Source organism: Chelonoidis abingdonii, chromosome 6 (assembly GCF_003597395.2).
Source record: "Chelonoidis abingdonii isolate Lonesome George chromosome 6, CheloAbing_2.0, whole genome shotgun sequence".
Taxonomy (NCBI): domain Eukaryota; kingdom Metazoa; phylum Chordata; order Testudines; family Testudinidae; genus Chelonoidis; species Chelonoidis abingdonii.
In genome coordinates, this window is record NC_133774.1 from 131408688 (window position 1) to 131420487 (window position 11800).

The following is an 11800-nucleotide window of genomic DNA, read 5'->3' on the forward strand; positions in this document are numbered from 1 at the left end:
GAGTAATTATGCGCTCGCTGGGGATGCACACCCCAGTAACCCAGCACTGATCTTTCTGCCCCCAGCCTCACCGCACTTACCCCCCTCCTAGGCCACGACAGGACTTCACCAGAAGGCGTGGCAGGGGGAATCGTAGAAGGCAGTCTGGACCCCAGGGCGGTCAAAATCAGGGTCCCCCTAAGCCATCTGCGGGGCCCAAAAAGAATTTTTGAAGGGGCGCCCAAGAACAGCGCACCAGTTGTTTTCCCGGATCCTTCTCCACCTTTTTACAACCACCTCTCCCATTTCCTCCCTGCGTGGTCCCAGCTAACATCAGATCATTGGGTCCTGCGCACGGTGGAATTTGGATACCACCTTCAGTTTATTTCACCCCCTCCTTCCTACCCCACCTCCTCGTCCCTCTTCAGGGACCCCTCTCACAAGCAATTCCTCTTACGGGAGGTCCAAACGCTCCTATCCATTGGAGCTATAGAGGAGGTACCAAAAGACCTGAGGGGCAAGGGGTTTTATTCCAACTACTTCCTAATCCCCAAGGCGAAGGGAGGTCTAAGACCGATCCTCGACCTGCGAGGACTCAACAAGTTCATGATAAAGTTGAAGTTCCGCATGGTATCCCTGGGGACCATCATCCCGTCCTTGGATCCCAGAGACTGGTATGCTGCCCCCGATATGAAGGACGCGTATTTCCACATCGCAATTTACCCACCACACAGACCGTACCTCCGTTTCGTGGTCAACCATCAAAATTTTCAATTCACAGTCCTTCCATTCGGCCTTTCTACAGCCCCGCGAGTATTCACAAAATGCATGGCGGTAGTCGCCGCCTCTCTTCACCATCGCCGGGTGCACGTGTACCCGTATCTCGACGGCTGGCTAATTCGAAGGGCCTCTGAGTCACAGGTGAGCAGTCACCTCTGCATCATCAAAGATCTCTTCATGAGACTAGGCCTGATGATCAACATCGAGAAATCGAATCTGGTACCCACGCAGAGAATAGACTTCATTGGGGCGATTCTGGATTCCAATCTCGCAAGAGCTTGCCTGCCATAGCCTCGTTTCCAGGCGATGGCAACAGTTGTTCAAGGCCTTCAAACTTTCCCGACGTCGATTCACACTTGTCTCAGTCTCCTAGGCCACATGGCTGCCTGCACCTTGGTGACCAAACACGCCAGACTGTGCCTCTGTCCACTTCAAACCTGGCTCGCCTCAGTGTACCGACTGGGCCAAGACAGCCTGGACACGATAGTCACGGTTCCCTCGAACATTTTAGCATCCCTGACCTGGTGGCTGAACCCCTCCCTGGGTCTGTGCAGGAATGCCATTCCACCCACCGCAACCTTCGATGGCCCTAACCACGGACACGTCATCTCTGGGTTGCGGTGCCCACCTAGAGGGTCTCCATACACAAGGCCTTTGGTCGGTTCAAGAGCTAACCTTACACATCAATGTGCGGGAGCTGCGAGCGGTTTGCCTAGCGTGCCAGGTGTTTTCTCATCAACTCCAAGGCTGTTGTGCATCAGTGTTTACGGACAACACAACAGCCATGTTTTATATAAACAGGCAGGGCGGAGCTCGCTCCTCCCTTCTTTGTCAGGAAGCCATTCAGCTCTGGGACTTTTGCTTAGCTCACTCAATCGACCTGGTAGCATCCTTTCTCCCAGGAGTTCAGAACACCCTGGCAGATCGCCTCAGCAGATCCTTCCTAACCCACGAGTGGTCGATTCGTCCAGACGTCATCCATTCTGTTTTCCGGAAGTGGGGGTTTCCCTGCATAGACCTCTTCGCCTCTCACGAGAATCAGAAATGCCACGTGTTCTGCTCCTTCCAGGTCGCTCCCCGGGCTCCCTCTCAGACGCATTCCTGATACCGTGAATGAACTATCTGCTCTACGCCTTTCCACCGTTCCCACTGGTCCACCGAGTCCTGCTCAACCTCCGCAGAGATAGGGCCCACCTGATCATGATCGCCCCAGTGTGGTCGATGCAGCACTGGTACACCATGTTGATCGACCTGTCGGTGACCAACCCAACTCCCCTACCACTTTGGCCGGATCTCATAAGTCAGGACTACAGCAGACTTCGCCATCCAGACCTACAGTCTCTTCACTTCACAGCATGGTTGCTGCATGATTAAGCCAGTCTGAGTTGCACTGCTCTGCCTTGGTGCAACAGGTGCTCTTAGGCAGTAGGAAACCTTCCACTAGGTTGACATACCTTGCCAAGTGGAAATGTTTCTCCTGCTGATGCGCTCAACGTAATGCTGTTCCCACGCAGATACCAGTCCGTATGGTCCTGGACTACCATTGGTCCTTGAAACAACACGGCCTAGCGGTTTCATCCATAAAAGTGCATCTGGCGGCTATCTCGGCCTTCCACTCAGGGGAGAACGGACGCTCAGTCTTTTCTCACCCTATGGTTTCAAGGTTCCTCAAGGGCTTGGAACGTTTGTACCCGCAGGTTTGACGTCCTGCCCCGACATGGGACCTCAATCTCATTCTAGCCAAGCTTATGGATGCTCCCTTCAAGCGTCTAGCCACCTGCTCGCTGCTGTACCTCTCCTGGAAGACAGCCTTCCTCGTCGCCATTACATCGGTGAGGCGAGTGTTCGAGCTTTGGGCTCTCGCAGCGCACCCACCCTACACGGTGTTTCATAAGGACAAGGTACAGCTGCGACCACACCCCGCCTTCCTCCCTAAGGTGGTGTTGGCTTTTCATGTCAATCAAGACATCTTCCTTCCAGTCTTCTTCCCAAAGCCCCACTCGTTGTGTCGGGAACACAACTGCACTCCTTAGATGTCCGTAGGGCTCTCGCCTTTTGTATTGAAAGAACAAAGCCATTTAGAAGGACGCCCCAGCTCTTCGTAATGGTGGCAGATCGAATGAAGGGCCTACCAGTCTCCTCGCAGCAAATTTCATTGTGGGTGACGTTCTGTATCCGTGCCTGCTATGACTTGGCCCATGTTCCAACTAGCCACCTCACCGCCCACTCTACTCAGGCTCAAGCTTCATCTGCCGCCTTCCTGGCACATATACCCATCCAGGAGATATGTCATGCAGCTACCTGGTCATCGGTTCATACCTTTGCATCACATTACGCATTGATGCAACAGTCCAGGGATGACATGGCATTTGGCTCAGCAGTCTTACATTCTGCAACATCCCACTCCGACTCCACCACCTAGGTAAGGCTTGGGAGTCACCTAAATGAAATCAATATGAGCAACCACTCGAAGAAGAAAAAGACAGTTACTCACCTTTGTAACTGTTGTTCTTCGAGATGTGTTGCTCATATCCATTCCAAACCCACCCTCCTTCCCCTCTGTCAGAGTAGCCGGCAAGAAGGAACTGAAGGATCATTGGGTCGGCAGGGGTATATATCCAGCGCCATAACGACGCCACTCCAGGGAGTGACCCAGCCGACCCACTAAGTGTTGCTAGGGTAAAAATCTTCTGATGAACATGCACGCGGTGCGCGCACACTTAATTGGAATGGATATGAGCAACACATCTTGAAGAACAACAGTTACAAAGGTGATTAACTGTCTTTTACTTACTGTGAGTCTACACTGCACTGGGTCAATGGGAGACACTGTCTCGTCGACTTATCTTACGCTTCTCATTCCTGTCAGAGTCGACGGAAGGGTGATCTGCAGTTGATTTAGCAGGTCTTCACTAGACGTGCTAAATTGATCCCCAGTGCATCGATATCCGCAGCGTCAATCCTCAGTAAGCATAGACATGCCATATGTTTAGTGACAAATTTCCGCTACTTTTTACTTCAGTTAGCACAAGCTGCTAGGATTGAGTGAGCTGCAGATTCTGTTCATTCTGTGTAGTAACAAAATACCATATTAAATTTAGAATCAGTTACATTTGCCCAAGCCAATGAAGACAATAGAAATGTACTGGTGTAACTGAGGTCTAATTTTGCCTACAGACTATTTTATTGGTTATGTGTAAGAAGGGAGGAACCAGCCTGTTCTTGTATCCTAGCTGAGTTTCCTTGGCTTGGCACTTAGGGAATGACATTTATTTACAAACTGAGCATATTTGTTCTGGAGTTGCTGAGTAACAATGAATATGGCACCTGCCATTTTTAATCAATTGCCAGAGTGGAAATACGCTGCAGTGGCCCATTATTTTTCCCCCTGAAATCAGTAGGAGTTTTGCAGTTGATTTCAATGGGAGCAGGATTTGGCCTGAAGTTACTAACTGGACTTAAAGAATAGTATATTCATGTAGTTAGTGACCCATATAAACCATGACAATTTGAGGGCTTGATATTCTGTCACTAATATAAAAAGACAGTGTATCTTAGACCTACCTGGCCATCTTAAATGATTTTCTGTTCAGAAGAATATCAAGGTTCATGTAGTTAAAAACTGAGAGGAATGTCATTCACTGTCCACTCAGAATCTAAGTCTATACAAACTATAATCTATGGATTCTGTTCATGGGCTTGGTTACTAACAAAATAAAAATCTTTGTGGAAAGAAACTTTCTTATCATATTATTCCCTCCATTCACTGGGCTTTGTTCCATCTACCAACCTGACCAGGCGCGCATAATTTGGAGTGGTTGAGCAATCTCTGCTGAGCTAAGTCAAGACACACTCATGTGGAAGGCAAGGAGGGTATGCACTACTGTCGCATCACTACTATAGAGGGAAGTGCCTCTGAATAGAAACAATGAGTCTGCATATCTTGCTGTCCTGGGTACTTTCTACAGAGCCTTCCATCTCCACGCCTCATTTGGGTGTCTTCTGACTCCTATCATATGGGTACCAGGATTCTGACCACACAGACTGAGTTGAGAAGAAGCTTGTTGTGACACATTGGGCAAAACAACTGGGCTAGATCACTCTGTGAGAGGAACATCCAGCTGAGCTCTCCAGTGATGCGGGATCCTGCTAGCTAAAGGGAAGGGAGAAAAGGGGGCAAATGAGAATGGGGAGTGGGGGGCGGATAAAAGTGGCAGAAGTTCAGAGTTGCAGAAGAGAAGGAAAAGGGATAGAGTTGCAGTTTTACCAATGGAGACAGTATATCCTGGGGTTTGGGTCATGAGGGAAATCTGTTAAAAACTATTTCGAAAAATGAGAATATACTGTTTCCATCAGACTTCTAATAGTTCACTGGATTGGCAGATCTGTACTTTATGAGAAGACTAATTTATGGTTAGGATCATGCTAAGCTGTCAGCCTTTATGACATGGATTTAATTGACTGCTCTCTCACACTTTGAAATACAATCTTTTTCTGGAGGGCATATATAAAACCATGCTTGTTAACTTTTCTAATACTCTCATTTTTACATTGCTTTAATACAGTATCTTCACTTTTTGGCAGCAGTTCATTTTGAGAGTGCCAAGTTTTGTGCACTGCCCAATTACCCTTTACTAATGTTAGAGAGCTCTCACTAAGACATAAATAATCCTTTTCTGTTCTGCACCATCCAGCAAAGAGGGGAAAACTAGTCCTGGGAAAACTGTCATCACCTCTTCATATAGAATGGTTCTGCAGAAACATGGGGCTTGTGCATCAGAAGGTGAACAGTGCAAAAGACACATCCTTCATTGTTAAAAGTTGCCAACATAACTCTTATGGAGTCTTTACATAGAAGAAGTATTGAAAGTAGACATCTGGATGTCTATCTCCATATACAGATGACTCCCATCACTATAGTATCAGGCCTCTTTATTGTGGTGTTCAGCTGCTGCAGTGACAGATGCTTCAGAGGCCATACAGAAGAGGACAAGGATATATAAGGCAATAGAGAAACCCTTTTTAGTTACATTATTGCTGTTGAATAATAAATATGCCATTAGTCTTCTAAATAAAGATGATCATGTAAGAGGTGCCTTTATAATAAAACAATGTTAGATGAAGATATGAAAAGTTGAGAGATCTATATAACAGGTTTGTTCATTTTGCGGGGTGGGGGTGAGAATCCTGACATTGGTACTGGGCTGTTACTAGATGGAAATGATGGAATTATCAATAATAATGCAGCAAGGCAGAAGTGTTCAATAAAGATTTCAGTTCTGTATTTGGGGGAAAAACAGATGACATCTCATTGCATGGTGATAACACTTTCCATTCCACTAGTGTCTCTGAAGGATGTTAAACAGAAACTACTAAGGTTCAACATTTTGTTAAATCAGCAGGTTCAGATAACTTGCATCCCAGAGTTTAAAAAGAGCTGGCTCAGGTGCTCACTGGACCATTAATGTTTATTTTCAACAAGTTCTGAAGCAATGGGGAAGTTCCAGAAGAAAGCTAATGTTCTGCCAGTTTTTAAAAAGGGTAAATGGGATTTCCTGAATAATTATAGGCCTGTCAGCCTGGCATTGATCCCGGGCAAGATAATGGCTTCGCTGACATGAGACTCGATTAATCAAGAATTAAAGGAAGGTAATGTAATTAATGCAAATCAAAATGCGTTTATGCAAAACAGACCTTGTCAGACTAACTTTGATGAGATTACAGGTTTGATTGGAAAAAGTAATTAGTGTTGACTTCTGTTACTAAGACTTTTGTAAGGCATTTGACTTGGACCACATGATATTTTTATTAAAAAAGAGTAGAATGATATTAAATGGATTAAAAACTGGCTAACTGATAGGTCTCAAAATGGAATTGCAAATAGGGAATCCTCACTGAGCAGATGTGTTCCCAAGGGGATCCTACAGGGATAAGTTCTTGACCCTATGCTATTTAACATTTTTAGCAGTGACCTGGAAAGTAAACATAAAATCATCACTGATAAAGTTTGCAGCTGACACACAACTTGGTAAGCTGGGCACAGGCAAACAATGTATGTTTTAATACAACTGAGTGTAAATGTATGCATCAAAGAATAAAGACGCTGGGCCAGTGGTCCCCAATTCAGTGCCTATGGGCACCATGGCACCTGCCGGAGCATCTATCTGCGCCCACGTATTGGCCGGCGGACAAGCATCCTCTGAAATGTCGCCAAAAAGCAGCAACATCAAGAGGCATCGCCACCGTAAAGCAGCAGCATCAAGAGGCATCGCCGCCGAAATGCCACTGATTTTTAGCGGCATTTCGGCAGCGACATCTCTTGATGACGCTGTTTCTCAGTGGCATTTCAGCAGCAAAAGTTCTTGATGTTGCTGCTTCTCGACAGTGTTTTGGCGGATGCTTGTCTGCCAGCCACAGTCCTCAGTGGCTCGTCATCCGGCACCCACCGGATGAAAAAGTTTGGGGACTGCTGCTCTGGGCCATGCTTACCGGATGGAGGACTCAAAAAGATTTGGGGTCATGGTGGATAATCAGAGAACATGAGCTCCCAATGTGATGCTGTGGCCAAAAGAGCTAATGTGATACTTGAGTGTATAAACAGGATCTCAAATAGCAATAAAGAGATTATTTTACTTCTGTATTTGGCACTGGTACAACCGCGGCTGGTATACTATGTCTAGTTCTGGTGCCCGCAATTCAAGAAAGATGTTGATAAATTGGAGAGGGTTCAGAGAAGTGTCACAGGAATAATTAAAGAATTAGAAAATATGCCTTATAGTGATAGACTCAAGGAGCTCAGTCTATTCAGATTAACAAAGAGAAGGTTATGGGGTGACTTGAGTACAGTCTAAGTATGTACAGGGGGAACAGATATTTAATAATGATCTCTTCAGTCCAACAGAGAGAACATGATCCAGTGGCTGGAAGTTAAAGCTAGGCCAATTCAGACAGGAAATAAGGTGTAAATTTTTGACAGTGATGTTAATTAACTATTGGAAGTTTACCAAAAGTCTTGGTGGACTCTCCATCACTGACCATTTTTAAATCACCACAAGGTGTTTTTCTAAAGGATCTGCTCTATGAGTTTGCAGTTGGAGGGGGATGTTCTTTGGCTTATGTCATACAAGGAGTTCATACCAGATAGCTAAAATGATCCCTCTGATCTTGGAATCTATAATACGTGAACATTAACTTTTTTTTCTTTTAACAGGAATTCGGCAGCAATGGGTCATGGCTGTTTCTGCTATGCACTGATATGTTCAGTTCCTGTCACAGTCTACATCATTTTGGTAACAGGTCTGCGGTACCACTTGTTCATATGGAGTGTGTTCTCACCTAAACTTCTTTATGAGGGAGTGTGTGTATTCATCACAGCTGCTGTTTGCCTCTTCTTTACAGCCCTGGATCAGAACCGGTCTCAGAAAATCCACGACTGAAAGTGAATGTGTAGTTCCAAAGGCTGTCATCACAGTACTCCACAGACTGGAGTCGTATAATGAAAATAATGGTTTTAAATTATCCTGTGAAATTTAATTCTTTCATTTGTTGGAAAACGTGTATGTTATAAAAGGCTTGTTTTATTTAAATAGGTTTGTGTTTCAGAATGTTTAATCAGAGTAAACCCACCTTTTCGTCATTAGTTACAGCTCCCTTATTCTGTATCAGTTATTTCAGAACTCAGATCTTTACCATCTTCACCATTGCAGCCACTACCATCTTATTTAATGAGGCATCAGATACTAAGAACTTCCTTAGTAATGAAGTCTTATTGGTGTTTTGTCACTGTCACTCATTGCCTTCAATGTTAAGGGCCTGATCCCGATCAATGGGAAATATCGGGCTTTAAATGAGGACACACTTGACTGTCCTCATTCAACTAGGTGAAAACTGTGCTCATTAAGTTTAGATTTCTTCGGTTATTCTAAAATTGCTGGTTTGGGGCACAATCTTTATACAGCTACTTTTAGCTAGACAATAAAATGTTAAAGGTAATTCATTAAAACCACAGTCCCAAAAGCCATTATAAACTGGAATAACATTAGTTTGAAGTAACCTTGTGGACTTTAGTCATAAGATTAAGGTGTGATTGTAAATTGAAGAATATTATTTTTCTATTGTGTGGAACAAATAATGGTCAAATCTTACTTGTTTACGTATATTTGAGGTTGTTAATGAGAAGGTTACTAGGTGAAGGCAATATGTAATGCCAAGCCTACATTGGTAGATATTTTAATAGTTGAAGCCTGACAACTCACTGTGATATTAAATATTTTCAGTTCTATTAAATAATATGTAATTCTATAAACGTGAGTTCCTTGAAATTGCAGATTTGTGGAAATACGTATGTCAGTGCCTAGCAGGCATTTATGAAATGAGAAATATGTATTTTACATGCTATAAATGTGTGGGATTGACTTTGCAGTCACCATAATGTGGAATGACAGTTTCCTTCCTTTTAGATTGTCACTGCAAGATAATGCAGGATTTCTTGGTGAAACTTACAAGCTCTTATATTCTTTAACTGATATTTGTGTTTTTCCCCATATATATTTAACCTTTTCATCAAACTAGTGGGTGGGTTCTGTGCAATAATTCAGTGTCAGTTTTTCTAGCAGTTTTCTTAATGTATGCATTTTCCCCGTGTAACCGGGCGGGACTCACCCCTGCGGCGCCTCCTGCTGGTCACTTTGGGAGTTAGCTCAAATTGCAGCTCGGAGTGCCCTCAGCAGGCTGGTGATCCGCCTTGGTTCCTGCTACGGGCCCCATGTCCCTCCCTGGACCCCGGTGCCCCTTTTACATGGGGTTCTGTCCCCTGGCAGTAACCCCTTTCTCTTAGGGGTTTCCCCCTCCTGGGAACCCCCCCCTCTATTCCCACTTTGCCTCAGTGTAGGCTACTGCCAGTCATTGTCTAGCCCCACACCCTGGGGCAGACTGCAGTATCAGCCACTCATCATCAGCAAAGGGGTTTGGACCTGCTGCCTTGGCCTGCCCCTTGGTTGCACCCTACAACCCCAGTACCTCCTGGCCTAATTCTAGGCTGCAGCCTGGGGCTTTCCAGGCAGGAGCTCCCCAGCTCCTCTGCCTTTCCCCAGCACTGCTTCACCCTAGGTACCTTATCTCAGCTTCCAGCAGCCAGGCCCTTCTCTCTCTGAACGCAGAGAGAGACTTCCTTGCTCCGAGCTTCTCGGCCCTTTTTATAAGGCCTGTGGCTCAGTGTTGGGGCGTGGCCCCACTGCTGCCACTTCCCCCAATCAGCCCAGCCTAAAAGGCTGCTTTCTCCAGCCCCAGCCCCTTTCCCGGGCTGTTTTTAACCCCTTCAGGGCCGGAGCAGGGATCCACCCTGCTACACCCCTATAAATGCAGTATTCCCTCCTGTAGAGGAATGCCATGATTAAGTGTGTGAGACTTCTGTATACCTTTTTCCTGAGCGTCACACAATGAATAAGAAGCATTAAGGGCAGACAAAGTAATGAATCTTTTACAGAGTCTGAATCCTCAGTTCTGGAATGTGTTGCTGCTTATTACTAAATATGTATAATTAGATTTTAACCTGTTTGATTTTCACGCATTACAGAAGCATTAGAGCTTTGAGCATTGGAAGGGCTAATAGTCAGTTTCAAGCACTAAGGTGTGTTATGATGTCAGATTCCCTACTTATGCTCCAGATGCACTTGTCTGATAACCTGAAACCTCACAACATGCCCCCAAGGAATGTGGCACAGTAAATGCACATCTTGCCATTTTCCAAGCTATCATCAAGAAAACAAATCAATGTTAACTATACTAGATTTAAATAGTCTTTCCATATTTTTTTTAAACTCTCACTCTGGCTTGTGTAGTAACATAAGCACAATCAGTATCACAGTTAAATGTATTAGAGGTATATTGATGGGTTTAACAGATGATGTACCCTCTTGTACTGCATCCGTTTGAAAATAAATGCTTTTGAGACCTGTAATTCACTCCTGAGGCTGATGGCCCATTTGTTAGGGTTGCTTATAACCTTCATCTCAACTTTCAGACACTGTGAAGTTCAGAAAGAGGCCACATCTATTCTGGTATATGGCATCTCTGTTACCAAAAGGAGCCAACAGCCTATTTTAATCACTATAATGTGAATTCTGTGAATGGGCAATCTCAAAATGTTGGCCTTCTACAACTGGTGTTCAGCTGGAGAAAACTGCTTAAGAAACTGATGGCTCTTGAACATCATTAATTGTGACCTGTGTTAGGGCAAACTTTCATTTTCTGGATACTCTTTCTTAAATAAAAACGCTTTAACTACAAAGTGTTGAATATTGGAAGTATTTTGTATTTGCTGAAATGTCTCTCACACACATAGCACAATGAGAATTCTCTTTATACTCAGGTCGAATATTTTTCTGGTTATTTGTTGCTTGGCAACAGCATAGGGATTATTGCCATCTTCTATACTTGGTAAATTCCTGAGCAACACTTCCTAATTTTAGTCTAGGATGTAATTACAGGGGCCTAGAGCCTGATGGGTGGAGGGAGAAATGCTAACACATAAAGATATGGGAAGCTGCCCCTGGGGTCCAGCAAATCGATTTAAAATCTTCCACTACAGGAATTATTGATTGCAATTGTATGGATTGTTCTGCAGGAGGTCAGATTGAATGATCATAGTAGTCCCTTCTGGCCTGAAGATCCTAATCTAAGCAATTTATCCTCATATGTTGGGAACTCTTCCTTTGGCCTTGTGGGAGGTGAGACGAGATGACACCGCTGTAATATGGCATGGTCAGCTTGGAAGGATATGATAGTCAACAGCAGTTTTCAAATAGAAATTTTGATTGGACCAGCACTAACTTCCACAGTTGCATTACCTCCGCACAGTGTGGGAGTGTGTGCAGGTCACGCTGAGGGGAAGCAGATGAACTACTCTACGTGTTGCAGTAAGGTGTTTGGGCTTGTCAGGCCTGAGCTGTGAGAGGAGGCATTTTGATCACCCATCCACAGGCCCTAACTCTTCATTTTTGGCTGTATGGCAAGAAAATGTGGTGGCTTCAGTTTTTGAGCT

The 11800-nt window shown here is 44.8% G+C and overlaps 1 protein-coding gene across 5 annotated transcripts in view; it reads left to right on the forward strand.

Annotated features, from left to right (window-relative positions):
- PIGG (phosphatidylinositol glycan anchor biosynthesis class G (EMM blood group)) overlaps positions 1 to 11047 on the forward strand; it is a 136461-nt gene extending 125414 nt beyond the window's left edge. For 4 of the 5 annotated variants that reach the window (XM_075067410.1, XM_075067408.1, XM_075067409.1 and 1 more), the window contains one exon: positions 7970 to 11047. In XM_075067410.1, coding sequence (XP_074923511.1) covers positions 7970 to 8195 — 226 coding nt within the window. In that variant the 3' untranslated portion in view covers positions 8196 to 11047. The remainder of the gene's footprint in view (positions 1 to 7969) is intronic. The other variant, XM_075067415.1, reaches the window with a different exon arrangement.
- The last annotated feature ends 753 nt before the right edge of the window (positions 11048 to 11800 follow it).